At 42.8% G+C, this 25,950-nt stretch overlaps 2 protein-coding genes across 2 annotated transcripts in view; one reads left to right on the plus strand and one right to left on the minus strand.

The window, feature by feature from the left end:
- The window catches only part of ABCC4 (ATP binding cassette subfamily C member 4), a 255,354-nt gene extending 254,820 nt beyond the window's left edge, over nt 1-534 (minus strand). Inside the window, exon 1 of the mRNA XM_025200355.1 lies at nt 514-534. Coding sequence (XP_025056140.1) covers nt 514-515 — 2 coding nt within the window. The 5' untranslated portion in view covers nt 516-534. The remainder of the gene's footprint in view (nt 1-513) is intronic.
- Nucleotides 535-13,011: 12,477 nt separating this feature from the next.
- CLDN10 (claudin 10) overlaps nt 13,012-25,950 on the plus strand; it is a 106,830-nt gene continuing 93,891 nt past the window's right edge. Inside the window, exon 1 of the mRNA XM_025200364.1 lies at nt 13,012-13,304. Within this exon, the coding sequence (XP_025056149.1) occupies nt 13,091-13,304 (214 nt within the window). The 5' untranslated portion in view covers nt 13,012-13,090. The remainder of the gene's footprint in view (nt 13,305-25,950) is intronic.

Consider the following 25,950-nt stretch of genomic DNA (forward strand, 5'->3'; position numbering starts at 1 on the left):
TCCTCCCCCCTGCAGCTTCAGGTCCAGACCCACTCCCCTCCTTCCCCACCCTTGGCTTTGGGTCTGACCCTGCTGCACCCCATCTCCCCCTCACTGCTTTGGGTCCAACCCCGCTCCCCCCTCACTCCCCTGCTGCTTTTGCTCCAAACCCACTGCACCCCCAACCTCTCCTGCCACATCAGGGCCAAACCCATTCCTCCCCCTCACCTCGCCCTGAGGCAGGGAGGTGGGGGGGAAGCCCCGCTGCTGGAATGGCCAGGGAATGTTTCCCACTGCCAAACTTCCCCAGCAGCGGTGCAAACTTGGGCCCACGCAGCCCAGGCTGCCCACCCTCTCTGTGGTGCATGCACACTTGCCCAGGAGCGTTACAGACAGACAGAGCCTTTTATTATATTAGAATTACAGGGACATTATTACAGGTACTCAAGACAGAGGTTTTCTTGAGTATTGCAACAGGGTTCCCTTTAAAAGTAAGACTAAATGTCAGTCAGACCTGAATACTAATATACATACATAGCCAGGGAACAGGTCTGGGATGTTCATCAAAGCAAGCCACACTGATTGAATCTGAAATGGAATAATAAAGGATATGATACTCTGGCACTTTTCTCCTGTTCTAGTGATAGTGAATGTGGGGATGAGGTCAGAATCAAGAGAGGTGAGAGGTGGTTCTGAAGTAAAAATCAGGTCAAAATCCACACTGGGATTCATAATGTAAATTCATAGTGTGAAAACATTCTGACTTATTGTTATTAAAATCACTGTGTTTTCTTGTGATCATCTGTAGGTGCCTCCCCCATCAAGTCTCTCTCTTTCCTATGTTTGCATATCTAAGTACTAATATTGTGCAATGCCCCACTGCACACACAAAAATATCTTGCAGCTCCCTGGTTGAGCATCATTGATCTAATGTAAAATGTATAGGCAGTTCAGGGAGCAAAGACCAGAACCCAGGACTCCTGCTTCCAGGAATACCCTCTCACCAGGATTCAGAGACTGACTGGCTGTTGCTTGCTCTCCTTCTGGCCCCATGCCTCTTGAGTTTTTGGTTTTATGATGGCCTGCCTTCAACAGAGTGGGTGGAGAGTGCACAAACCCCAATCTGACCTGCAGGCTGGAGGTTAGGCACTCTCCTGGGAAGTGAGAGTGAGTTTGAATCCCTGTAACCAAATGTTCAATGCTGGCATGACAAGGCTCCTAGCCTAGCTTGCCGCTGGGCTCCAGCCTCCCCACCCTTGCTTCTGGACTATCTGGTTCCTCCCAGAACATGGTTATATCATCTACCATGACTTGATGTTGTAGTGTCATAGGGAGGTGACCCCCAGGAGGCAGATGTGGGTTTTGGGGTAGGCCTTTGTCTGAACTTAGGCCCTTCCTAGCTTAGGCTCACTTTTAATCTGTCTGGGTCCCACTGCCTGGGGTCCATTACACCAGGACCCTGGGTCATCAGGCTCTAGCTCTAGCCCCTTGCTGGATCTGGGCCATTTGACCCCTAAGTAGGCCCATTATGGACACAAGAGTTGCACTCTCCAATCTTTGCTGTCAGATACGCAGTCCTCTGACATGCCACAACTTCCCTCTGAACGTATTTGGACTCCTGCTTGTACACAACTCCCAAGGGTTCTGGGCCCCAGGAGCGCTCTGAGCTAGGTGCTCCTGCTGCACCCTAGTGGCCTCCAATCCACTCCAGCCCTCCTTCAAATGTAAATCGAAAGCACGGTAGCACAAACAAAAAAGATTGAAAATACTTATCTCATGCTGCTCACAGCACAGAGTCTCTGTGGCACAGTCCTTTCCTTCAGGCAGTCCACACTAGCTCTTCCCTGGAGCTCTGCCTCCTGTGGCTCCTGCAGACTGCCCCCTCTGGGCCAAGCCCTGGGCTTTTGAGCCTTTCCCTGGGTCACCTGACCCTCTACTTCTGCCCCAAACCTGCCAATCACAGCTTACATCTGGGGTGGGAGGACATCTTATTTAAGGTCCCCTTTTCCCATTTACTCTGTTCAAGGGGCTAGGCTGGCCAGCAGGCCCTGGGCTCCCTTCCCTCTCAGTATTGGAGCAGAGGCCCTATTACAATCCTCTCAGGCTGAGGAAGGCCTTGAACTTCTTCTACTTCCTTGGCAAGTGCTATGACCCCAAAACTATTATACAAAAGGCAGAGGTACTACTTGCTGCTGTCACCATGCTTTTAAGTTAAAATGACTGTGACTTATACTGTGCTTTGTACTAAACTCAGTCCCTTCAATGACCATTAGGTGCGCTCTGAGAATGCCTTGCAGATTGGGGTTTTTTGCATACTTAGGTGGAATGAGTGCCATTTTGCCTCCTACCTGATTCACAATGAGATTTAAATGAGAGCTAGACACCTCAATCTTCAGAAAGGGGTGCTTCCATACAGACGCATAAGCATAAGTTTAGGTATTTAAGCCTCTTTAAGAATCAACATGTACAAACAGAATGGATTTGGGCACCTAAGGCATTTTCTGGCCACAGGCAGAGAGAGTTGATCTGGATCACTTTTGGGGACATAGAAATGTAAATTCCACCTCAGTACCAGTTTTGGGACTAATTTATGCATCTGAATTTTGTGTAGCACTTTAGTCTAGCAGGAGGTTTGGCTCTGTGAATCCCAGTTTCACACACACTCAGGGTCACTACATATAGATTCCTTTGTAGGTACAAGCCTAACTCTAGATCGCACTGCCCAACCTATCTAACCTCCTTCAAATCCATCTTAGGACTTGATGAAGAATAACATTGACTCTGTACCCTTTTATTTTGAACCAGTTCCCTAATTCCCCATCTATTCTTACTGTCCAGGATCGTCCCAAATAGAGGAAGAGTTTGCTGGAAGGATCTCAGTACAGGCAGTCCTCGGACATACAATACAATTGGTTCCTGAAAACGGTGACATAGGTCGAAACGTTGTAACTTGGAACCGATTTTCCCATAGGAAACAGGGGATTGGTTCCTGAACCAAGGCCCGATACCCTGTTTTCACCAAAAACAACCCAGAATTTTGTAGTCAATCAATTATAGATGAGTAATATAGCTACATTAATGTATCTATATTGTAAATAGCAAACATATTGATTTGGAAAGACTTCTTTGAGGTGACTTTGCTGGACTTTTTGAAGGGCTCTTGGCTGGGTTCTTCTCAGGAGTCTTGGTTGCAGATTTTTCTGAAGATTTGTCTGCTTTCTTAAAAAAGTATCCAAGGAAGTTTGGACAGATGTTCTCCAGGGAGATGGGTGACACAGCGACTTGTTCACTGTCATGGCATCACATCAGATCAAGCGTTGTTATGTCAAAACTGACATCAGAACGTTGAAACAGGGTGTCAATTTAGAAACGCTGTAAATGCAAAACGTTGTAACTCGAAACGTTGTCAGTCGAGGACTGCCTGTACTTTGAAATCTCACAACAACAATAGGAGACAGAAAAGTGGGAGTGGCAGAAACAGCGTACTGTGGACTGAATCAGGAATCCAGAGCCACCCACCCTGCACAGAAATACACCAAAGTTGCAGTAGAGCCTGTCAATCCTGGATTGGCCTTATCAGCCATCTTTGGACCCACAGATAAGATGATTTTGAAAGAGACAATCATCATCGACTGTGAAGGATTGGTAATGCTGACGATGATTTTTACTGCTCTGCAGGAATATTCACAGAGTTTTCCCACTCATAATTATTTGACACTGTATGATTTCTCTGCTTTCCATAATGCTTTTCTCCAAACCAAATCAAATGTTTTTGAAGGCCACTGAAAACAGCAGATACTTTTAATGCACATGCCCCATTTTTTCCTATCAAATGCCAGCTTGACTGATTGATGTAGCTTTGGTCTGAAGATACACTGTTCTTTATAAACGACTTCCTCTAAAACTGACCTTATAATGTGGACAATTACTTTCATCAAGGTTGTTCCCAGTACTGATAAAAAGCTGCAATATTTGGATTGACAGGATCTACATTCTATAGGACCAGCACTTCCACTGTCTTTACCTAGTCAATTGGTGCTTATCTAATCCCCAGACTTTATAATTTTTTTTAATGTTTGGACACATTTTTCCAGATAGATCTTAGCAGCTCACCTTACTGTCCATTCCTACAGCTTTTCCCTTTTTCCTTGCTTCACTGCTCTATTTCTTCTTCTTGTGGTGGTTAAGAACTGACACCTGTTGTTTTGCAACTTGTCCTGTTCATCCAGTATGTTTAGCAGAGTTCAGCATTTGTCCAAGTGCTTCTTTCATGCTTCTAACTCTTTGGCATTAGTTATCGGGTCACGTACCATTTCTTCCCACTTGTATTGCTGGCCTCATTGTACTTCCATGTGACATGTCCTTCTTGTGTATTGTTTCCCTATGTTGTTCTCTTGATGCCCCTTCTACTTGTTAAGCCAACAACTTCTTTCCAAAGGTTGTGTGTGGTTAGTCTTAGTGATTTCTTCACTGCTTTATGTAATGCATTTATTTCTTCCACTTTCCTGGCAGCCTTAGCTTGTCCTGTAAATTCCTTTGCCTCACCATTCCTCCAGCTTTTCCTTGTTTGTTTACGCCTTCCAATAACATCCTCTGCTGTGCTTAGTATCACTTTGCGTTTGCCATCTGGTCTGTAGTGAGAGATCTTCATTTTGACAAATCAATGTCCAGAAAAACTCTTCAAGCAGTGATGACACATAGGGGGTGCACGGGGATGCCCGTGCACCCCCTGAGGGCGCTGATGCACCCCCTGACCAGTCGTACTCACTGCTTATGCAATGGGCAGGGGGGGCAAGTGGGAGTGCCGGTGTCCCCCCTGCAAGTGCTGGCTGGAAGCAGCTGCAGAAATCAGCCACAATGATTGGCCATCTCATGGCCAGCCATGGGGGAACCCCTCCCCGCCCCCCACAGTCAGTGAGATCAGCCATGGGGGGGACTCTGCTCCAGTCGGCAGGATTGGCCGCAGGGGAATCCCCCGGTCACTGGGGGGACATGTGCTCCCCCTGACTAAGGCGGCACCAGTCTCCCGTGTCTTCAAGCATCACCTTGTATTCTTCCTTCCTGGAGCTGTTCTTTAACTTCTTCAGATCCAGTTTGGCTCCTGTTTCAACCAACTTTTCCTTGGACATTAATCTAATCTGTCTCATGGTCACTGCCACACACAGTCTTTTTAGGCTCTAGTGCAGGGGTTGGAAACCCCCAGCACACATGCCAGAGCATGGTACGTGAGGCTATTTTGCTCAGCATGCCGCAGCCACCCTAGACTCTCAGCTGCTGCTGCTGACCATGGGGCACAGGGTTTGCAGTCTCCCAGCCACCTACTGTGAGCAGCCTGGGCCCCATGGCCAGCAGCAGTCAGGATGCTACAAACAGCTGCACTGGGCTCTGGAACCCAAACACCGGCTCCATGACAGCGGCAGGTGCACACACATTTCCATGTGAACAGTAGAAGAGGTACCTTGGATGCTTATCTTGCTGGGGTGATCTGACTCCAGCTGACTTCCTGCCTCTTGGGTAGGGGGCTGGACCCGATGATCTTGTGAGGTCCCTTCCAGCCCTAATGTCTATGATGAAATCTATTAAATCTATGACCTGGGCAGCACAACCCCAGCTCCTCCCCTGCCATCCCCCCAGAAGTGTTCATGCAGCCACACTGCCACAGAACCTAGACAAGGGTTCCAGAGCCCAGTGCAACTGGTTGCAGTCAAGGATCAGGCCCTTCATGGCTTCCCCACTGTCCACCCCTGGCATGCCAAATCAAAGCATAGGTCAGGGTTGAGGTGTTTTTGGAACTCTGGCCAAAAACGTTGCCAACCCCTGCTCTAGTGCAACAATGGCCATCTATACATTATACTACTGATAAGGTCTGAGCATCTGGTAGTTGCTTGCAAAGTTGTAGGTATCTTTATGAGCAGGGATCTGGGTTTTCTCTGACTAAAAAAAATCTCCAATTTTTGGTTAAAAAAAGTAGCTCCGAATCCACATTTTCCATAATTAAAATGAAATACCACTATATGTATATCTATATATTACAGGTGTTTTATTTAAGTCACAGAAAAAAATGTGGATTTGGGGTTACTTTTTTTAACCAAAAATTAGAGATTTTTTTAAATCAGAGAAAACTAGGATCCCTGTTTATGAGGTAACCAAATACTGCCAGTATCCAGACCATGCATCACGCAGCACAGTCAATAGGAAGTTTCACTGAACCATCTTATAGGTTAGTTTAAAGCAAAACATGAAGTGTAAAAGTGAAAGTACTACTAGCTAATACCAACTTTTATCATTTTCTGCAGAGCAGCTCCTATTGCCAACTATATTTTAGAAACCAGCACTGAAAAGATTTCATAAAAGTGTAAGAGTAGTAACAGTCTATCCCATGTTGTTCATATGTTTTTCAATTAAATTAGATAAGATCACATTGGGATATTTTGGATGGAATAGTTTAATAAAAGTCAAAATCAATGCCTACCTTTTCTTCCCTTAGCATTTGAAAACTTATAACTTGTCAGGACAAAGTTGTTATCTAGCAGTCCTTTGTCCTGTCAGTAACAAAGAAAAGAAGCTTCAATATTGTGAAATATGTTGCTGTCAAATTAACTTTTAACTTAGCCCTGACCTTCTTACACAACTGATTAACTTTTTTTCTTCATGGCTTATAACTTCAACCATGAAGGCTCAAAACAAGATTATTTATTTCTTACCGCTTATGTGTCTGTTTAATTTATTGAGAACTCACAAATAAAGAACTGAACCCCATAATCAGGGGAAAGTTCAATGAATGCAATGGAATTACTCACAATAGGGTAAAATTCGCCACTAGCTTTAGGCCTATAAACCACTTATAAACTACTTAAGCCCTTAGGACACCTTCACACGTGCCAGACACCAGCTCCAAACACATGCTAATTCGTAAACATTGCAACAGACTCAATTAATCGAGTCTTCTGAAGCGTGCTAATTAGCAAGTTCCAGCAGCCTCCGCGTCACACATATTCAGCATCCCTGTGCATCAAAATGCCGGGAGGGGCACTTTAACTAAAGCTCATTGAACACACTTTAGTTAAAGTACCTCCACCACCATTTTAAAGCACAGGACACTGAAGACACTGTGGGCACTTTAATTATAGCAGCTCCTGAGAGCTGCTCTATTTAAAGCACCCTCCCCCACATCCTAGAGCACATGTAAAGACACCCTTAGATTACAGCTGAGATTTAAGTGGTGCACAAGATGCGTTTTGGGCTGGGTCCACTAAGGTAGGTCAAGTCCATCAGACAGCAAGCTTTTTACTCATCAATAAGTGTTTACACAGCCCTGATACACTATTAACTGGCTATAAAAAGGACAGTAAATCATTCTCAAAGGTTTTTCAGTTCACCTTGACTTTATCACCTGACACCATCAAGACTGGTTTCACAAAAACAATGTTGAAATCAAAGCCCTTCTCAATTGGAAGAGAAAAGCTTTCTGTGACTAGCAAAACCATCCTACATCCAGTCAGAAGCAGAGAATTTTTTGATGGCTTAAAGCTGAAGCCCAGAAAAAAATTTGAGAAATCAAAAACAAATGGTGGGAAGAGAAGGCAAAAGAAATCCAAGAATTTGTTGACAGTCAAGACATGCAGTGCTTCTTCTGTGCAATAAAAGCTGTGTGCAACCAAGCTTTTGTGGACTCACCCAGCTTAGATCTGAAGATGGCAATACACTTCTCAAAGACAAAGAAGGAGTCAGTGGAAGGAGCACTGTCAAAAGCTCCTGAACCAAGAATCAACAGTGACTGATGAACAGGGATCCTGGTTTTCTCTGATAAAAAAATTCCCAGTTTTCAGATGTAAAAAAGTAACCCAAAATCCACATTTTTCGTTGATCAAAATGAAACACCCCTAATATGTATATATATATACAGTCATGTTTCATTTTGATCATGGGAAAATGTGGATTTTGAGTTACTTTTCTTAGTCGGAAAATTGGGGATTTTTTTTTTTTAAATCAGAGAAAACCAGGATCCCTGCTGATGAAACCACTGAATTCATCCCACAGCATCCAGTAAGGGAAGCACTTGCCAGTCCACCAATCTCTGAAGAAGTCCACCAGGTGATAAGACAGATGAAGAACAACAAAGCATCTAGCTCTGATGGCATACCAGCTGAGGTCGTCAAAGTTGGCAGGGAAACTATGACAAACAAGCCCCATACACTGTTTCTCAAAATCTGGAACACAGAAAATTACCACTGACCTAAGGAATGCTTATATTGTCACCATTTTTAAAAAGGAAGATAAGTCTGACTGCAGAAACTATCAAGGTATCGCCCTTATCTCTATCACTGGGAAGATCCTTGCTTGAATTCTGCTGAACTGACTGCTCCTTCTTGCCAAGGAAATCCTTCCTGAGTCTCAATGTAGCTTTAGACCATTGAGAGGCACCACAGATATGACTTCTGCGGTGCAACAGATCCAGGAAAAATACTAAGAACAACACCAGGAAGTGTATATGGCCTTTATTGATTTAACCAAAATCCTTGACTCTGTTAACCATGAGGCTGTGTGGAACATCTTCCCAAAGTTTGGCTGCCCAAGGAAATTTATCTGCATCCTAAGATTCCTTTATAACCAGATGACTGCCTCCATCCTATGCAGTGGCTCCACTATGGAGCCCTTTGCCATTTGAACTGGCATCAAGCAGAGCTGCATGATCACGCCAATTTTGTTTCCCATCTTTCTTGTGGTCATCAAGATGCTCATCCATGACTGTCTGCCACATGGCATCGACACTGAGTACAAGTTGGACAGGAACCATTTCAATTTCTCCTGCCTATGTACCAAAACCAAAGTTACTTCAGCCTCGATTGTGAAACTTCAGCATGCTAATGCTTGTGCTGTAATTGCACATATGGAGGAAGACCTACAAATAGTCATTAACTGCTTCTCAGTGCCTGGGACTGACCCTTAATGTCAGAAAAACAAAGATGCTACACCAGCCTGCTCCAAGCCAATCAACTCCCCCATCAAAGATCCTCGTTGACAAACAGGAGCTGGAGAATACTGAACATTTTGCATACCTCAGTAACCATCTCTCAAAGAAGGCCAATAATGATTTGAAGATCAGGATAGGATTTGATGTGCCAGCTCTGCCTTTGGAAGACTGAATCATCATGTGTTCAACAGTCATGACATCAGACTCAAACAAAGTTCCTACTATTTAAGGCTGTGGTAATTCAAACTTTTCTTTATGGCTGGGAAGCTTGGCTGATCTATAGAGACCACCTGAAAAGCCTGGAATGCCATCACCAGCACTACCTCCGGAAGATCCTTGGCATAAAATGGGAGGATCATTGGACAATTCCCAGTGTCCTCACCAACACTAACACCACTATGGAAGTGTTGATTATTCATCAGCTGCCGTGGACACAACGTTGTGTGAGCATGCCTGATGTACATTTACCAAAAAAGCTGCTATACTCCCAACTCCACCAAGGACAAAGGACCAGAGGAAATGGACCAGAGGCCAGAGGAAATGCTTCAAGGATACCCACAATGCAAACATTAAGAAGTGTGGCACTGGCACCACAAATTGGGACAAACTAGCATGGGACAGAGATACATAGTGATGCCTTGTCAGAAAAGGTTTTCCTCAAAGTACATCTTACTTTGAGGAATACCATCTCTCCCTGGAGGCAGAAAAATTACAGAAATGGAAGGAAAGGAAACAAGACGGAGAAATCTGTGGTCCATCCCACCCTTTAACCACCATCTGTGCCATTTGCCAGATAATCTAAAGCTCTAGGATGGCCTTCTTAGCTGTCAACCGACTCTTTTACAACCCTCAACTTGACCTGTGAGAGTGATCATCCTCAATCATGAGGGATCACCGCCACGACAACAGTAAATACATGTTTGTGCCTTTTTTACTAGTTAAAATAACGTAGGACAACCTCCTACTTCACTAAAAAGCAGGTAGCTATTAGTGTGAAATAGCTAGCTTAGTAGGAAAAGGATCTGTAAGATCGGGGAGCTATATGCTACCTAGCTCCTCCTCATTTTCTTACTGGTTTTCCTGAACAAATTAATATAACCCTGAAGGAAAAGGAAAGCACCAACCATTTTGTTTGGCATAGTAGGAACAAAAAAGGTAATGCTTGCCCCTTCAAACCTATTAAATGTTGGCATACATACAATTATAGGGATGGAACCTTCACAAGGCATTGTCATTGCTGTCTAAACTATTCTAGATAAATAGGGGTCTACCCAGTTCAAGGAGGCTGGCTACCATTTTTGCAGGCTTATCACAGTGGGGGCTCCCCTGCCTCTAATTGGCCAAGGGGCCCCAATGGCCACGCCCCCCACTGATTGGCAGAGAGGTCTTTCTTTCATGCAGCCCCATCCCTTGTTGCTGATTGGTAGAGAGGGGCAGGGCTGCATGACAGGCAGCCTTCTCAGCAGTGAGGCACAGGAGCAACCGCCATCTTGTCCACTCCCTTTTGTGCCCTCCTATCCCAATTCTCCCTTACTCCCAGCAGGCTGCATGGCCAGGAGGACTGCTGGTTCCCACTGGGAAGCCAGCATTTTATTTTTAGTAAGTTTTTTTCTAAAGATTTTACAGACATTGCCCAATTTCGCAATTTCTGCAAAATTAATGAAATCGCGATTTGAGTAGGTCCCTACAGATAAGTGTATGTCTAAGCTGCTCTTGGAAACTTCAGAGGATGGAGATTCCACAACTTCTCTAGATAATCTATTTTAATGCCTAACCATCTTCATAGTTCTTCCTAATATCCAACATAAATTTCCCTTGTCGCAGTTTAAGATAATTAATTTCTTGTCTGCTACAGCCAAAGAAAATGGTTTATCACCATCCTCTTTATAATCACTTCTAAAATTTGAAGACTGTTATCGAATCTCTTCTCATTTTTTTTTCTTATTCAAAATAATCTAATATTCTCCAACCTTTCCTTGTAAGTCATGTTTTCTAGATCTTTATTCATTTTTGTTTCTCTCCACAGGGCTCCTTCCAATTTGCTTACCTCTTTCCTGAAGTTTCATACCTGAAACTGGGCACAGTACTGCAGATAAGGTCTCAGTGCTGAATAGAACAGAAGAATCACTTCTTTGGACTCCAAAGTGACACTTCTGTTAATACAACCCAGTATGCTCTTAGCCTTTTTTGCAAGAGCACACCATCAACTCACATCCAGTTTATTCTGCACAATAATTCCCAAGTCCCCTCTACAATACTATAGCCTAGCCGGTTATTCCCTAATCTGTATTTGTGCATGTGATTGTTCCATCCTAAATGTAGGACTTTTTTCTTTCTTTATTGAATCTCATTGTATTAGTTGCAGACTATTTTCCAGTTTAACAAGGTTATTCTGAATCCTAATCCTATCCTCCAAAGTGTCTGAAAATATACCCAGTTTGTTGTCATTTGCAAATTTGCTAAGCGTGTATCAATTCCATCCTTCAATCATTAATGACGACACTAAACAGGGCGCACCCCTGGGGAATCTCACTACATACCTCCTCCCAACTAAACATTGAGCTGTTTAGAGCTCCAATTCAATTGTGCCTTTTTGGATCATGATGATCCAACTAGTTGTGTATCCATTTTATACTACTTTTACCCAGACTGTAATTATTTTCTTCTATCCTATTAAAATGCTAATGGCAAGAAAGATTATTTCCCATAGGCACCTTACTGTAGTATCTGACAACTGGGAAGAATTGGATGCTTCCTAAGTATAATCATCCTTGTTGTAGAATCTTTTATATGTTGATGTCTGTTCAATGTTTTTTGGCAAAGCAGTTTGTCATGTCTTAAGTATATTAATAGATACTTCCCATTTGTACTTGGAGCGTGGTAGATGAATCAATTAGTTGACCAAAAAAGAAATTCTTCTCATAGTTTAATCTAGTTTCTGTACAACCTTGCCTCTCAGAGCCATTGCACCAGTGCCAGGCCCAGCTAACATGGGAGAGCCATCCTCACAAAACATCTCAGTAGTGTTTCAACAACTTTCATAGCCTTTTTTGAGATAGTGGCATGTGAGTATGATGACTGAGATATGAGCGTGCAGTGTGGTGGCAATGACATCTCTTCTCAGTGGAATAAAAACATGGTCACTAAAAACATCTGTGGAGCAGATATTAGACAGCTTTCAAGTTCAAATGTCACAGTGTGCTCTCACCATCTCCTGATATGACTATGTCAGAAATCCCAGCAGATTGTTGTCTTGGCTCAATAGAAAGCAAGGCAACTGCTACAGGGGGTGAGGAGGCAGGGAGGACAAGGATGGAAAGTGTTCAATGTGCAGAGGAAGGTATGCTTTCATAGAAGGTTGACAGAACTGAGGAGGAAGAAACCAGAGCACAAGGCCAGCCAAGAGAGAGCCTGGAAAATGAGATCCTAAGAGAATTTATAAGCTGAAATGCTCCTATCCTGACTCTTGACCAAGGAAAAAGACTAGTAAGGTCCTATTCATAATGGAGGTCCTTTTCTATACATCATTCCAGCTATACCACAGCCATATGGACCTTAATCATAGAATCATAGACAATAATAGAGAATCATAAATCTTTGCAGCCCCTATCCCTAAGAGATTAAAGCCCTGGAGAAAGAACTACAAGCTGAACTATTTACAGCTAAATTCAAAGCTGCTTTTAAATCATATGTTCCAAATCATATTTGATCTTCTAAAAATGTGTTTCTAAATCTGTTAAATGGCATTCTACAATTTGGACTCTGCACTTTTTTTCAAGATGCAAACTTTAAGTTTCCAATTAACTAAAAATTAAGCATTAACTGGAATACTAAAAAGGAGAAAAATATGAAAACAATTAAAATGATTTTTAGAATTACATTACACATTAATACATTTTAATATCTACTGATAATGACCTCTAAAAATAATATCTTTTCTTTCTAAATCTCTCTATCACCTGCATCATTCTTAATCACTCAAGCATGAAAAGTGGTTTGCATCCACATTAACTTTCTGTTATACTTGTTCAAGTGTAATTTGCTTATGTTGTACCTTTTTTTTTTGCTTGCCCAGATGACTGACATACTACTCCTTGCCCACACAGTGACATTGCTAGTTGCTCAGAATACAGAAGCATGTTAGGAATACAGATTGTAGCTTTTATATTTTGTTTTGGTGGAATTGGTGCTATTATTGCTGCCACTGCATCAAACGAGTGGAAAGTAACTAGCAGAGCATCCTCAGTTATCACTGCAACTTGGGTTTTCCAGGGTCTTTGGATGAACTGTGCAGGGAACTCTCTGGGGGCTTTTCACTGCAGACCACATTTCACCATCTTCAAATTAGAAGGTAAGTAAATGTGATCTTATTAGAACTTAAGGGCACAAGGAACAACAATCAGTGGAGGGCATTTAAGTACTATCCTCAAATAACTGCATTTCAAGGTGCAAGCCTAAGGAGGAAGGTCACTATTTTTGTTTATATGATTAGAAGTAACGGTATGAATATAAAACAACAGAATATTAGAAATAACTACCTGATAGCTGTATGTACGGACCTCTCATGGAAGGAGGTGGAAGCTGAACTATAAGACAATTAGAGGTGTCTTGGTCAAACCCTTGACAAATTTACTGTCACTAGCAAAGCTTTGCTGACTGGCAGGGGGCTGGATGACCTACATCTTGTTCCTGTCTACTTTTAGTATGAAACTACATATACATCAGGATAACAAAAGTAAATAACAATGACAAGATTTAGAACACTTCTTGCAATAACTAAGGAGGGGAAGCAAATGCTTAATTTTAAGCTTACCTTTACAATGAAGCAACTTGCCAGCATCAGTTAAATATCAGTGTATGCACTAACATTTAAACATATATGGTATGAGTTTGAGATACAGTAACTATGCATGAGTAATCTGTAAAACTGTAAAAAGAAATGTGAGCAGTTTACCTTTGACCACAGAATTTCTACTAGATTCAGGTTTTTTCGGTGACGGGTTGTTTTTTTTCCTGTGTATGTATAGAGAAGTATCTTGCTGATATATTTTGAGATACTAAAAAAGATGGTCTTTAAAATGATAATTTACAAAGCAGCACTATTCAGCTGCAGGCAGCAGTGTTCCTTCCTACCCTAGGGTACCTATAGGGGCAACAGACCTCGCTAAAGCTGCACCCCCCTGAATGGATAGGGCAAACAAACAGAGGGGAGCAGCCCACCAAGGGGTGCACTGAGTTACAAAGAGAACTTATGGACAAAACCCTATTTCACTTTACACACCAGAATACTGCTTTGTCCATAACCCACATAAATCCATTTCTGGCACTCGTGCACAGCTGTTGATCCTGTTCCACGTGTTGTGTGAATAGGCAAATGTTCAGCTACAGAGCATGCCTCATATTCACACTACCAGTAGCATGCAATCACCAAGTGTGTGTAAGTGCCAAAAATAGTACTTACATAGATGGATCAATGCCATTTTGGGTCATAACGTGAAATAGGATTCTGCCTAAGAAGTATTTTTATGGAGTCAGGGAAAAAATCCAGGCCAGAGCCAACATCTCAAAACTTTCCAGCAAGAGGTGTAACAAGCGGAGTTGGGGACTCTAAAACAGTCCCTGGCTGTGACTGCTGATGCAGCTACTGCCACATGGTCTGCCAACCCTAGCTATAGCTCTTACAGCAACAGCATGACATCTAGGCACCCAGCTGCTGGTGCTGCAAGAGCAACATTGGGCTGTTTTTGCTACCAGCACTAGACTTCACAGAGTGAGGGATGATTATGGAGCTCCTCCTAAGCTGGGGCACCAACCCTGGGTGCCATTCATCCACCCCCCTACTTATGCTCCTACCTTCTAGGAGAACTGCAAGAAAGTTAATTAGGGGAGAATTCACAAGGGGCCTTTAAATAGGTCAAATCATAGTCCCACTGAATAAATTGGAAATTTTTTTTAAGGTTTAACAAAAGAGCAATTTGACACATTATGGGTGCATCTACACATTGCTGTACAGCGACATTGCTACAGCATTATGCTTTAGTACTTCCTTTTGGAAATATTAAAGCACAGCGCAGTAACCACCCATATTGCACCATGCACACAATGCATGGTTACGTTTCACCACTATGTGGCCATAGTGGCATGCTATACCAGGGGAGTGCGCCGCTACAACATAGCTGCCAGTCATGTATAGACACAAACGATTGCTATATAGCATCATACAGCGATGTAGCACATAGCTATGTCGCCGTACGGCAACGTGTAGACACACCCTATGACTTAAATACACTTCTGTAAGTGTTGTCTTTGCCAGCAAAAAGAATTTACCGGTGTGAAAATTTAAAAGCCACACAGATAAAATTGATGGACAAACTAGTACTGTGAAAATGAATGAAATTATAGCTCCATTATAGTTCCATTTGTCCTCTTTTTTTTTTAGTATTATTATTTAGAACTATTTAATCAATGATTAACTAAATTTGGCACAACAATAGTAAATTTACCATGAATATGCATAAATCCTCTAAATAAAATGTATGCACATTCCAATTAGCTTTTGCTTACTAGAGGTCTATAACAACACAGATAAGAAATTACAAACGCTTCAAGCTACATGCTCCTGTTAAAATGAGATGGCAGCAATATGCTGAACTGACATTTAGGAAATCTAATTTTAACCAGACAGTGCAAGCATAGTGTAGTGTTACATGCAGGGGGAAGCAAGCATTCAAAAAAATGTTAATACTTTGTTATGAAAAACTACAAAATACATCATCATCTTAATCTTAAAAAACAAAACAAAACTAGCAGATCTCTGCACAGTGTCCTCTTTTGTAAAACATGAAATCACTGCTATTCAAAAAGTAACAAAGTTGTCTTTTTGTTTTCTGGAACCTCAGTATATCATCATTATTACTGACTGTAGGCCAGGATAGGAAAACAGCTTAAATATTGCCCACTTATTCAATAATACCTTTTTGCAGTTTATCACAACTGCCTTGCATCAGTTAGGTAAGCTCTTTGCTTCCTGCATAACTGTTAGTCTTTAAACTCCCCTAAAAAAATATGAAGAGTAATAGGGAGATATTATTTCTTTTGAATCAAGGCTGGTTAGAGTATTAATGTTTTAATGCACTTTAGACTTTTGTGTGGAGAGGAGCTATGTCAGAATATATCACAATTTCAGATGCTTTTTCCTACTTCAGAAATTGCATGAAACAATAACACAGGAGACAGGTCTGTTTTGAATGTAAAGTATAGGAGTTGGGTATATCTATACTGCTGTCATGACAGTGTCTACAGTTCCTGTGGACAGTCCCAAATTAGCTGTCATTTAAGAAGCTCAGGTGCTGTTAGTTGTGTACCTACGGCAGCACCAACCTCAGAGCAGGCTGCAATACCCAGCCCGGAAACAAGGTTAAATAATTCAAAGGGTCACCCTGTTCTGTGGTATTTTCTAGCATGGTTCCTCTGCTAGCAGCAACTAAGCTAGCTAGTTTAAGGCTACCTTAGGTATATCCATATGCAGGGGCAAAGCTGGGCAGTTCTACACCCTGGGCATGTGTCTATATGAGATGCTATGTGCAGTGGTTACTGTGTATTATTTAGTACTTATATAGTCAAATACTAAATAAAAGTGCAGTAAACAGAGTTACTGCACAGTAGCACTGGCAAATGCCTTTTTAGTGACGCTACTGCACAGTAGCCTAATACTGCACAGTAACATGCTAGCACTGTTTGTGCTGTGTCATGCTACTGCACAGTATTATTCGCCTACTGCACAGTTAGCATCTTGTGTAGATGCACTCCCTGTGGGGCAAGCCATGCACAGAGCAGTGACAGTGGCCCGGTCACTACCACCAATAACAGTACCAGGCCAGCATCAGCAGTGGCAGCTATTTTTGTGACTTCCCCTTCTCCCCCAAAGTTGGCACCTAGGGCAGGTGCACCCCCTTAGTTATACTACTGTTTAGGTGAGCTGCAGTGTGGATGTACCTTTGTTTCACAGCCCTGGTCTGCTAAATCTACTTGTAGAAAAGCCTGAATGAATCTTGTCCACAGTAGTTTCTATCTCTGTCAGTACTGGGAGAGGTCTAAACCATTTAGTCTACATCTTATAGGGAAGTTATGGGTCTTATTTACAGGTCCTAAAACCCTCAGATGAATGGCACTGAAGTCATTCTTCCTTAAACTCTAGCAGCCTAGAACTCTGGAATTTCACAAGGGTCTGCTTTAGATTTCACATCAGCATGTTTCACTTATTCAGGACTTGTTTACTTGGTGATGTTATAGCAATCCACTCTGTTCACTTTGAGTGCCAAATGTAAATGTAATGAACTGAAATCAGTCCCCAGATATCAGTTATAGCAGTTAATAGTTGCATCACAACATTTCTGTGTTTATGCAGATTAACTCTTCAATACTCTGGGCAGGTATCCCACAAAGCACTGGGATTTGGTCCCACCCAGTTGCACCACTCCATTCTATGCTCTGTGATTTGATTTTTCTTTCATGCAGTGCATTGTAGGATACATACCAGAAACTACAGGAATTCTTGTACTTGTGTTCAAACATCCCAAAAATCCCTTCCTGGCCTCCATTCACTTTACTGTAACGATGCCATTTTGGACCTGTAGCTATGGCCAAAAATGTGTATTCTTTACCCCTGGTGCACAGCCAAAGGCATATCCATATCTCACTGCAAAAGTTTACCTGATCACTGTGGAAGAAACACACATACTAATTAGGAGTGATCAGGGAAAGTCCAGGATGCTATGAATTTTCAGAAACATGTGCCTGTTTGCTGGAATGATTAAGGGCACTCAAACACTGTGTGCTCTGAGCCTATGCTTTGTTGGACAGTTGGACATGAGAAATGAGTAGTTTAACATTTTTCTGGGCAGCTGCAGAATATCAGCACGCTGTGCTTCTGGAAAGCTGAGAGGAGAGGCAGAGTGATGACTTGTGAAAAGACTGGAACGATTCTCAGCACACTGGTGCCTCATGTGATCAATGTATGCCGAATTATATGAGACCAAGTGAAAAGTCCTGGAGGAGATTCTCTCAAAACGGTGGATGGCCAGAGAGGGCACCATAAAGTTGCCCAAGTGGTCAGGGCAACAGGGTTACAGATGCATTGTCTATGACTTTAAAGCCAGAGTGTAGCTGGCCAATGAATGATCCATGAACAGACAAATGTGTTCTAGTTTATTCTTATTAGAAGTAAATAGCCTGGAGCAACTGGTGTTCTTTGGTTTATGGGCTTAAGTGGACCTAAATAAACAAGTTCATAGAAAATGCATTTATAGATTTTAAAAAAGCATCGCTAACAATGTTTCTCTGATAAATGTAGGAGAATACCGAAGTAACTGAAAAACACGGGTAGTTAATAGGGCTGTGCAAAACAGCAGCATTTTGTTTTGACTTCTGTTTCACCATTTCGAAGGGACAGTGTTTCGTTTTGTCATTTCATTTCCTTTCAAAGCACCGTTCATTTCGTTTCTTCAAAACTGTTTTGCTGATTCGACACGTTTCAACATTTTGCCCATAGGCTATAATGGGGATTCATGAAAATGCTTATACCTTTGTCATTTCTTGCTTGATTTGGATGCAAATTGCAGAGATGGCAGCCCCTTCAGAGGGCACAAAGCCTGCAAAGTTTCAAAGAGATAGGTGCTGGGGTTTCTGGGGAACTGCACCCCAAGTTGCTGACAAGCAAAACTTGTGTCACTTGCCAGCAGTGGCAGCCTCCTGTCATCCTGTGCACAGACCTGGGGGCCCGCACCCCCAGGAGAAGTCCAGCAGTGTTGGGAGGGCAGGTTAAGCTCTGTGGGGCTGGCAGAGCTGCTCAGAGCGCAGCCCTGGCTCCTCCTGCCAGGCTGCACTCCAAGCAGCTCTGCCAGCCCCATAGAGCTCAGCCTGGCACTGGTAAGTGGCAGGAGAGCCAGTGGTGGAGCCACTCAGAGGGCAGCTCTAGCCAGTGGCTCTCCCCTGCTTCCCGCCTCCAGGCTCAGCTCCATGGGGCTCCAACCAGCTCCGCCAGCCCCACGGAGCTCATCACAGCAGCAGGAGGCAGAGCGCAGCTCTGGCTCTCCCCCGCCTCCCGCTGCTGGCCTGAGCTCTGTGGGGCTGGTGAAGCCAGTTGGAGTGCAGGCCAGTGGCAGGAGCCAGAGGTGGGGGGAGCCAGGGCTGTGCTCCGACTGGCTCTGCCATCCCCACGGAGCTCAGCCCAGTGGTGGGAGGCAGAGCGTAGCCCTGGCTCTCCCCTGCCTCCCGCCACCAGGCTGCTTCAAAACTGAACTTTCAGAACTTTCGAAGCTCTTTCAAAGCCTTTTGTTTCATTTCAATTTTGCTGTTTTGAGCTCAAAATGCATCCAAACAGCTTCAAAACAAAACACTCATCAAAATTTCACACAGCCCTAGTAGTTAAGTAGTTAGGCCTGGTCACGAGTGCTCACCCAAACTCCTGAAGTTGACATACTTCGAAGATTTTCTTTTTTCCCTCTCCTTTAGGGTAGAGTTTGGTGAGAAGGACCTCTAGAAAGGCTGATTGAAATGGTGGCACCAGCATCATGTGTTCTATGCATTTTGCAGGACACTAGAGCATTGAAGTATTAAACCTCTATAACAAAAGGGGACTCCATCACCCCCGTTTTTCTCTGCAGTGCCTGTATCATGTCCTTTACCAGGGCAACGTGCTCGGTCTTGAGCTTTGGAGAATGCTCCAAGTAGCCTTCACTGTAACACTGAAGTTTTTGTGTCCCTCTGGGATTCATAGGTTGTAAGGCCTCACAAGGGACCTCAGAAGATCATTGTGTCCAGCCCCCTGCATCAAGCAGGAAAGATAATGGGGAGTCAGGTGACCCCAGCAAGGTGGCTGTCTAGTCTCCTCTTGAAAATTCCCAGGGTAGGCGATTGCACCTCCTCTGGCGGGAGCTTATTCCACAGTCTGGACACCCTGACTGTGAAGAAGTTTTTCCTAATGTTGAGCCCGAATTGATCTTTCAGGAGTTTGTGGCCATTGCTCCTGATTTTCCCCTTGGGTGTCCTGGTGAACAGTTGCTCACTAAGTCTGGGATGATTGAATGCCACATGGAATGGAACTTCCTTAGCTCTTGTAACTTTCTTGAGGTTTGACAGGTTGTCTGTGGCTGATAATTCCTCTCTGTGCATGGTTACAGGTATGAAGAGAAATCAGACAAACCATTTTTAAGTATTGTCCCACTCCTCCTGGACTCCAAACCAACCACTATAAAATGTTTTATTTTCCCATGAGTTTAGAATGCCAAATGTCACCCTATGGTTCTATTTGAAGGTTGAACACATCCAATGCAGAAGACTTGCCCATAGGCCTGATGTATTTTGGGGAAATGAAGGAATACTGAGGCTGTATGATTGATTGTGACTTAATTTCACTGGTATGAGTTGGGGATTGTAATATGGGCATTTGGATCCCCCTTTCCTTTGAGTGGAGTAGAGGGCTTGAAGGGAGAAGTCCTTCTCACTTTAAGGTGAGAGGGTAGTAACTGAATGTGCAGCTCTGAAAGCAGTCCTTACTTGGAAGAATGCTACTCCAGGCCATGTCACTGGGCATATTGGAAAGGTTTGAAACAGCTGCAATTTGTCCAGACAATACCTTCCAGCTGGTGATAAAGAAGACAAACTACCTCAGTAATATTACCATATTCACTTGAATGCAAAATGAGTTATTTTTTCCCTAATTAGCATGGAGGGGAAGAAAAGGTACGGGGCATCTATTCTAAATAAGCTAAGTGCATGGGTACTACATGTAAATTTCTGCAGCCATGTTTAATTTCAAGGTTATTGTTTTCAAATTTACTCCTCACTTCCATGTGCTCAGAGAGAGCAGGGTCTGACAGTAAGGAGAGGGGAAAGAAAGGGACGGCCAGGGGAAAGGGCTAACTGCCTTCCCCCCTCCCCCCCCCAATTTATTTTCCTTTCTGTAGCAGTGGGAGGGGGACAAATTCAAGGCAAACCTCAAAAAATTAGATTCTATACCTGGAAAACTGTAACAAATTTACAAATTTTCATGTATAGAATTTAATTATTGGGGGTCATCTTATAATCAGGGTCATCCTCTATTTGAATAAATATGGTAAGAGGGCTGTTTTACCTTACAGTGTTCATGACTCAAGTATGAACGCATCTCACCACAGGGTGCAATGATACACTAGTAGAATTCAGCAGTAATTGGTATCCATGCAAATGCATCATAGTGCCTGAAAATACCAGTGTGTTGGGTAAGTCTTTGTAGCCTGAACACCTCTAGAGTCCTTAAAAGTGAGGTCACTAACATAACTAGAAATAAATGCACCTTCTCTAATTATTTTTAAGAAAAATATTTCTTAAAAATGTGTTTTAATTTTAATCCTCCTTTGCTAATGGAAGTGAGGAAATAGGCAAGGAATGTCCAATTTTTTTTTTTTGGGGGGGGGGGGGAAGAAGGGGGAAAGAAAGGAAAATGAGAAGCAAAAAGTTCAGGGAAGGAGGATGGCAAATGAAGCCAATTGTCACAGGGTTTCACATGGTAAAGAAATAATGTTCTCTCTCTCTCTCTATCACAACTGCCAGCTTGAGTGAGAAGCTGCTGCAATGGCAATAGATAGTGCAGAGAAATAAAACTATAAAGTGTTAAGTTCTTGATGCAAACATCTGAAGGAATGTTAGGTAAGACAGTATTGATCTCCAAGCATGTGAAGAAAGCTTTTACCAACATGGCACCAGACAGCCAGTACTCAGGAAGAGTAATATAAAGCTCCTGATACTGCTGTATTACTGGTATACTACATCACCCAATATATATTGGTAGATCTCCTCTCAGCAGCAATTTTGGACAGGTCCTGGTAAAGTTCTCCACCCTGACAAGTTCAATATGGCTGCACAAATGGGGTTCTTCTCAACTGTCCACATCACTGAATCTGACAGCTCATGACCAACTTAATAATGTTTCTCCTGGTCAGACCTCTAGAGATAATGGATAAAAAAAAAAAAAAAAAACCCACAACACACACACACACACACACACCACACAAAACCTGCTGGGCACAGAAACTAATTATCATGATTCTGGGACAATCAAATCTCTGTGAAAAAGAGTAATGTAATGATAGTAAGGAATTTGAAGTGGAAATCAAAGTTATCAGAACATTTTATGGGGAGGCTGGGGGAGAATGGAGACACAAAGAGAGAGCCATGTGGTCTAAACTAGTAATTTATGGATGGATGCAAGTGTTATAAGCAGGGATCCCTGCTGTTCTCTGATAAAAAAAAAAATCCCTATTTTTTGGATTAAAAAAGTATCCCCAAATCCACATTTTCCCATGATTGAAACACCACTGTAGATACATCTATATATTAGTGGTGCTTCATTTTCATTGTGGAAAAAAAATGTGGATTTTGGATTACTTTTTTAATCCAAAAATTGAGGATTTTTTTTTTTTTTTAAATCAGAGAAAACCAGGATCCCCAGTTATTAATTAAAGAGAATATAGTTAATCAAGTGCCCAGTGCAGACATTACAAATATTACACACAGGATAAGGCTTCTGGGCTTTTTATTAGTTTCCTTCTTTTAAAACTTAATAGTAAAGTTACAATGTCACATACTCACACCCTAATTTATCCCTTCCTGTGTAAGTATTAGCATATTCTTTTAGCATATTTTTCCTTTAATGGGGCTCCTTCTTCATACAGTTCAGAACAATAGTGGTGCCTGGGACAGAGGACTGGAAGAATTCTTTGGCAAGACCCTACCATACGAAAGTACTCGAAAATCTGGAAATTAACAAATTAGGCCCTCATTCCACAAAGCACATGCTTACCTTCAAGTGTATGAGTAGTCTCATGGAAGCTACTCCAATCATTTTTCATCCTGCCCAGTTTACACTGCTCACCCAATTATTTGTTCCTTAGTATTTGTAAAAGTATATGTTCAGAATAACAAATTAATAGAATATCGCTAAGTATCGTTAACTTTCTACATATGTAAATTTGTCCTTTTGTTCACTTTTTAAGGATACCAAACTTCGGGAAAAAGGTATCTAGTTTGGAGCATTAACCAGTTTTTGGTATAACAGGCTTGCAACTTTAATTTGCTTTTGATAAAGGCTAGGTACAGACAGTCAAAAAGCCAGAGGCTGAATCAATTCAATCTTCGCAGGTTAGTATAAGCTGCATAGAGTGAACCAATAAGCAAGTGAATAGACATTCACTTTTTATTCTGGAAATGCAACGAAATGCCTGCAGTGGTCCAGACCAGAAGCTGAGGGATGCCAAAGCATGCTTCCCTGGTTGGCTGAAGCAGATAAGTTGGGCCAAGGCTACCCTGCCCACCCTGTGAGGGGAGTTTGCAGGGGAGATGCAAAGCATCCTGGGATGCTGGAGGACTCTGCATTGAATTGAATTTGGAGGGGATCTGGGACAGAAGTTCAATAAACCAATTTAACCTCAAATCAGTTAAGTCTGATAATACATCCATCCAGGTTTATCTTAAACTGGTTTGGGCCATTTTGAAAGTGGTATATGCGCACCAAATTTCTGCTGTTACAGATTTGAACTAGTTTCTGATCACTTATACTGGCTCATGTGTAATTTCTGTCCCTAGCCAAAAGGTTTGTGGCTTTTTTTAAAAAGTACCATACTAAACTCCATAGACAGTACTTGCAACAATGATTCTTTTTCTATGGTAAATTCTTTTGGTACGTCTTTCATAGATTGTAGAGTTGGAAGGGACCACAATGGATCATAGTGTCTGACCCCCTACCCCTGTCAGGAAAAAGGACCGAGATCAAATGATCCCGGCCAGGTGATTGTCAAGCCTCCTCTTGAAGACCTCCAAGTTAGGCGATAGTACTACCTCTCTTGGAAGCCCATTCCAGATTCTGGCCAGCCTTACTGTAAAAAAAAAAAAAAAAAAAAAAGAGTCTAACCTAAATCTTCTCTCCACTAGTTTGCACCCATTATTCCTAGTTACTCCCTGGGGTACTCTGGTAAATAGCACATCACCAATTCCTGTTGTCCTCCCTTGATAAACATAAAGGTGGCTACAAGGTCTCCCCTCAGCCGTCTCTTGTGAAGGCTGAAGAGATTCAGATCTCTCAACCTCCCTTCATAGGGACTTTCATGGAGCCCACTAATCATGCAAGTGGCCCTTCTCTGAACCTTCTCCAGATTCTCCATGTCCCTCTTGAAGTGCGGCGCCCAAAACTGGACACAGTACTTCAACTGCAGCCTGACCAATGCCACAGAGGGGGAGCATCACCTCCCTTTATCCGTTGGTCATGCATCTGCTAATACATGACAAGATGCAATTGGCCTTGTTGATGGCCTCGTTATACTGCCAGCTCATGTTCATCTTGCAGTCAACTATGACTCCAAAAATCGCTCTCAGCCTCAGCTGCTAAGGAGGTCATCCCCCAACCTATAGGTGTGCTGGGGATTCCTCCTTTCTTGGTGGAATACCTTATATTTACCTTTGTTGAACTGCATCCTATTTTGTTCCGCCCATTGATCCAACCTATCCAGGTCGGCCTGTATCTGCTCCCTGCCCTCCTGTGTGTTAACTTTGCCCCATAATTTGGTATCATCTGTGAACTTGGAGAGGGTGCTCTCCACACCCTCATCCAAATCGCTGATGAAGATATTGAACAACACTGGTCCAAGGACCGAACCCTGCCGGACCCCACTGCCCACCTCCTTCCAGGCCGAGAATGACCCATCCGCCACCACTCTCAGTGCGGTCCCTAAGCCAGTTGGCCACCCACCTGACTGTGTAGGCATCCATTACACAACCTGCTAGCTTCCCTATGATTTCATTCCACATGGTGTACTATTTTATGCAATAAAGGGGATATTTTATCCAATTTATATAATAACCTTTTTAATTCTTCTACTGGAATTTAGTTTGTAGTACATTGTTTTCAAATCTCAAAGTGTTCATGTTTCTAATCCTAAAGGCATCCTATGACTGTTTCCAGCAAAGCACAATGAAGTATTACATATTGTTGTTCTGCTGGTATCACTGATACCAACCTCTCTGCTTACAGATATTTTCATACTCAAGGAAGACCAACTAAGATGCATCTGATTGCTAGTTGTAAAAGAATATCCTCATTCTAAATGAGTACAAGATATAAGATGTACTGTAAATCTTACTTTTTTTTTTTTATATAGTACATTTGTTCAAAGTAGTGAATAGCGATACATATTTCCAAAGGAAGTGACAACTCAGGAGTTTCAGGTTTCCTTTCACAGATGGAAATGTTCCAAAATATTCTGACATTTGGAGACTGCCTTTCCTCTCTGTAAATGAAATCATAAATAATAAAACAGAATGAAAATTATAAAAGTCCATTTACTAACATCATATCCGGTATATGGTAATTACAGGAAAACAAAACCCAGGCACCAAGAAATAGTAGACACCAAGAAATGTGACTCAGTGAACATATTTTAGCATCCTGTTTAATTGGCCTACTAACCAGACTGGGTCTGCTAAGAGATATAAGAGCCTTCTCAATTGCAGGGCCAGATATGTGCACTGAGCAAGCAAATAGCAAGTTATGGCTGTTACCCCATGCTAACTGTGACGGGGGCCTCCTGGGGCCGAGCTCTGTGGCCCGCCCACCTGTCACCATGAAAGGAGGCCTACTCAGGGCCAAACTCTTCATGGCCCGCCCACCTGTCTCTGGGCAACGGCCCGCTTATCTCGCCCACCACGCCTTTGATGATAATTGATTCATATATCGATGTCAATTAAGCGGGAGGCTGCCCATTGTAGTGCCCCGATGCCAGGGGGCGCTTTGCAGCTCCGACCTCCCCTAATACTGCAGCCCAAGCCTCGCAGATAGCATCTCGGTGTTAACACTATCACCGGCCCCACGCTGGGCCCCAGAATCATCCTATACAACCCCACTATAATCTCTCCTGATCAGGCGGCCTCTCCGCCTTCATCTGGGCTACCTAGCCCCCCCGAAGCCT

Source organism: Alligator sinensis, unplaced genomic scaffold (genome assembly GCF_000455745.1).
Source record: "Alligator sinensis unplaced genomic scaffold, ASM45574v1 scaffold740_1, whole genome shotgun sequence".
Classification (NCBI taxonomy): domain Eukaryota; kingdom Metazoa; phylum Chordata; order Crocodylia; family Alligatoridae; genus Alligator; species Alligator sinensis.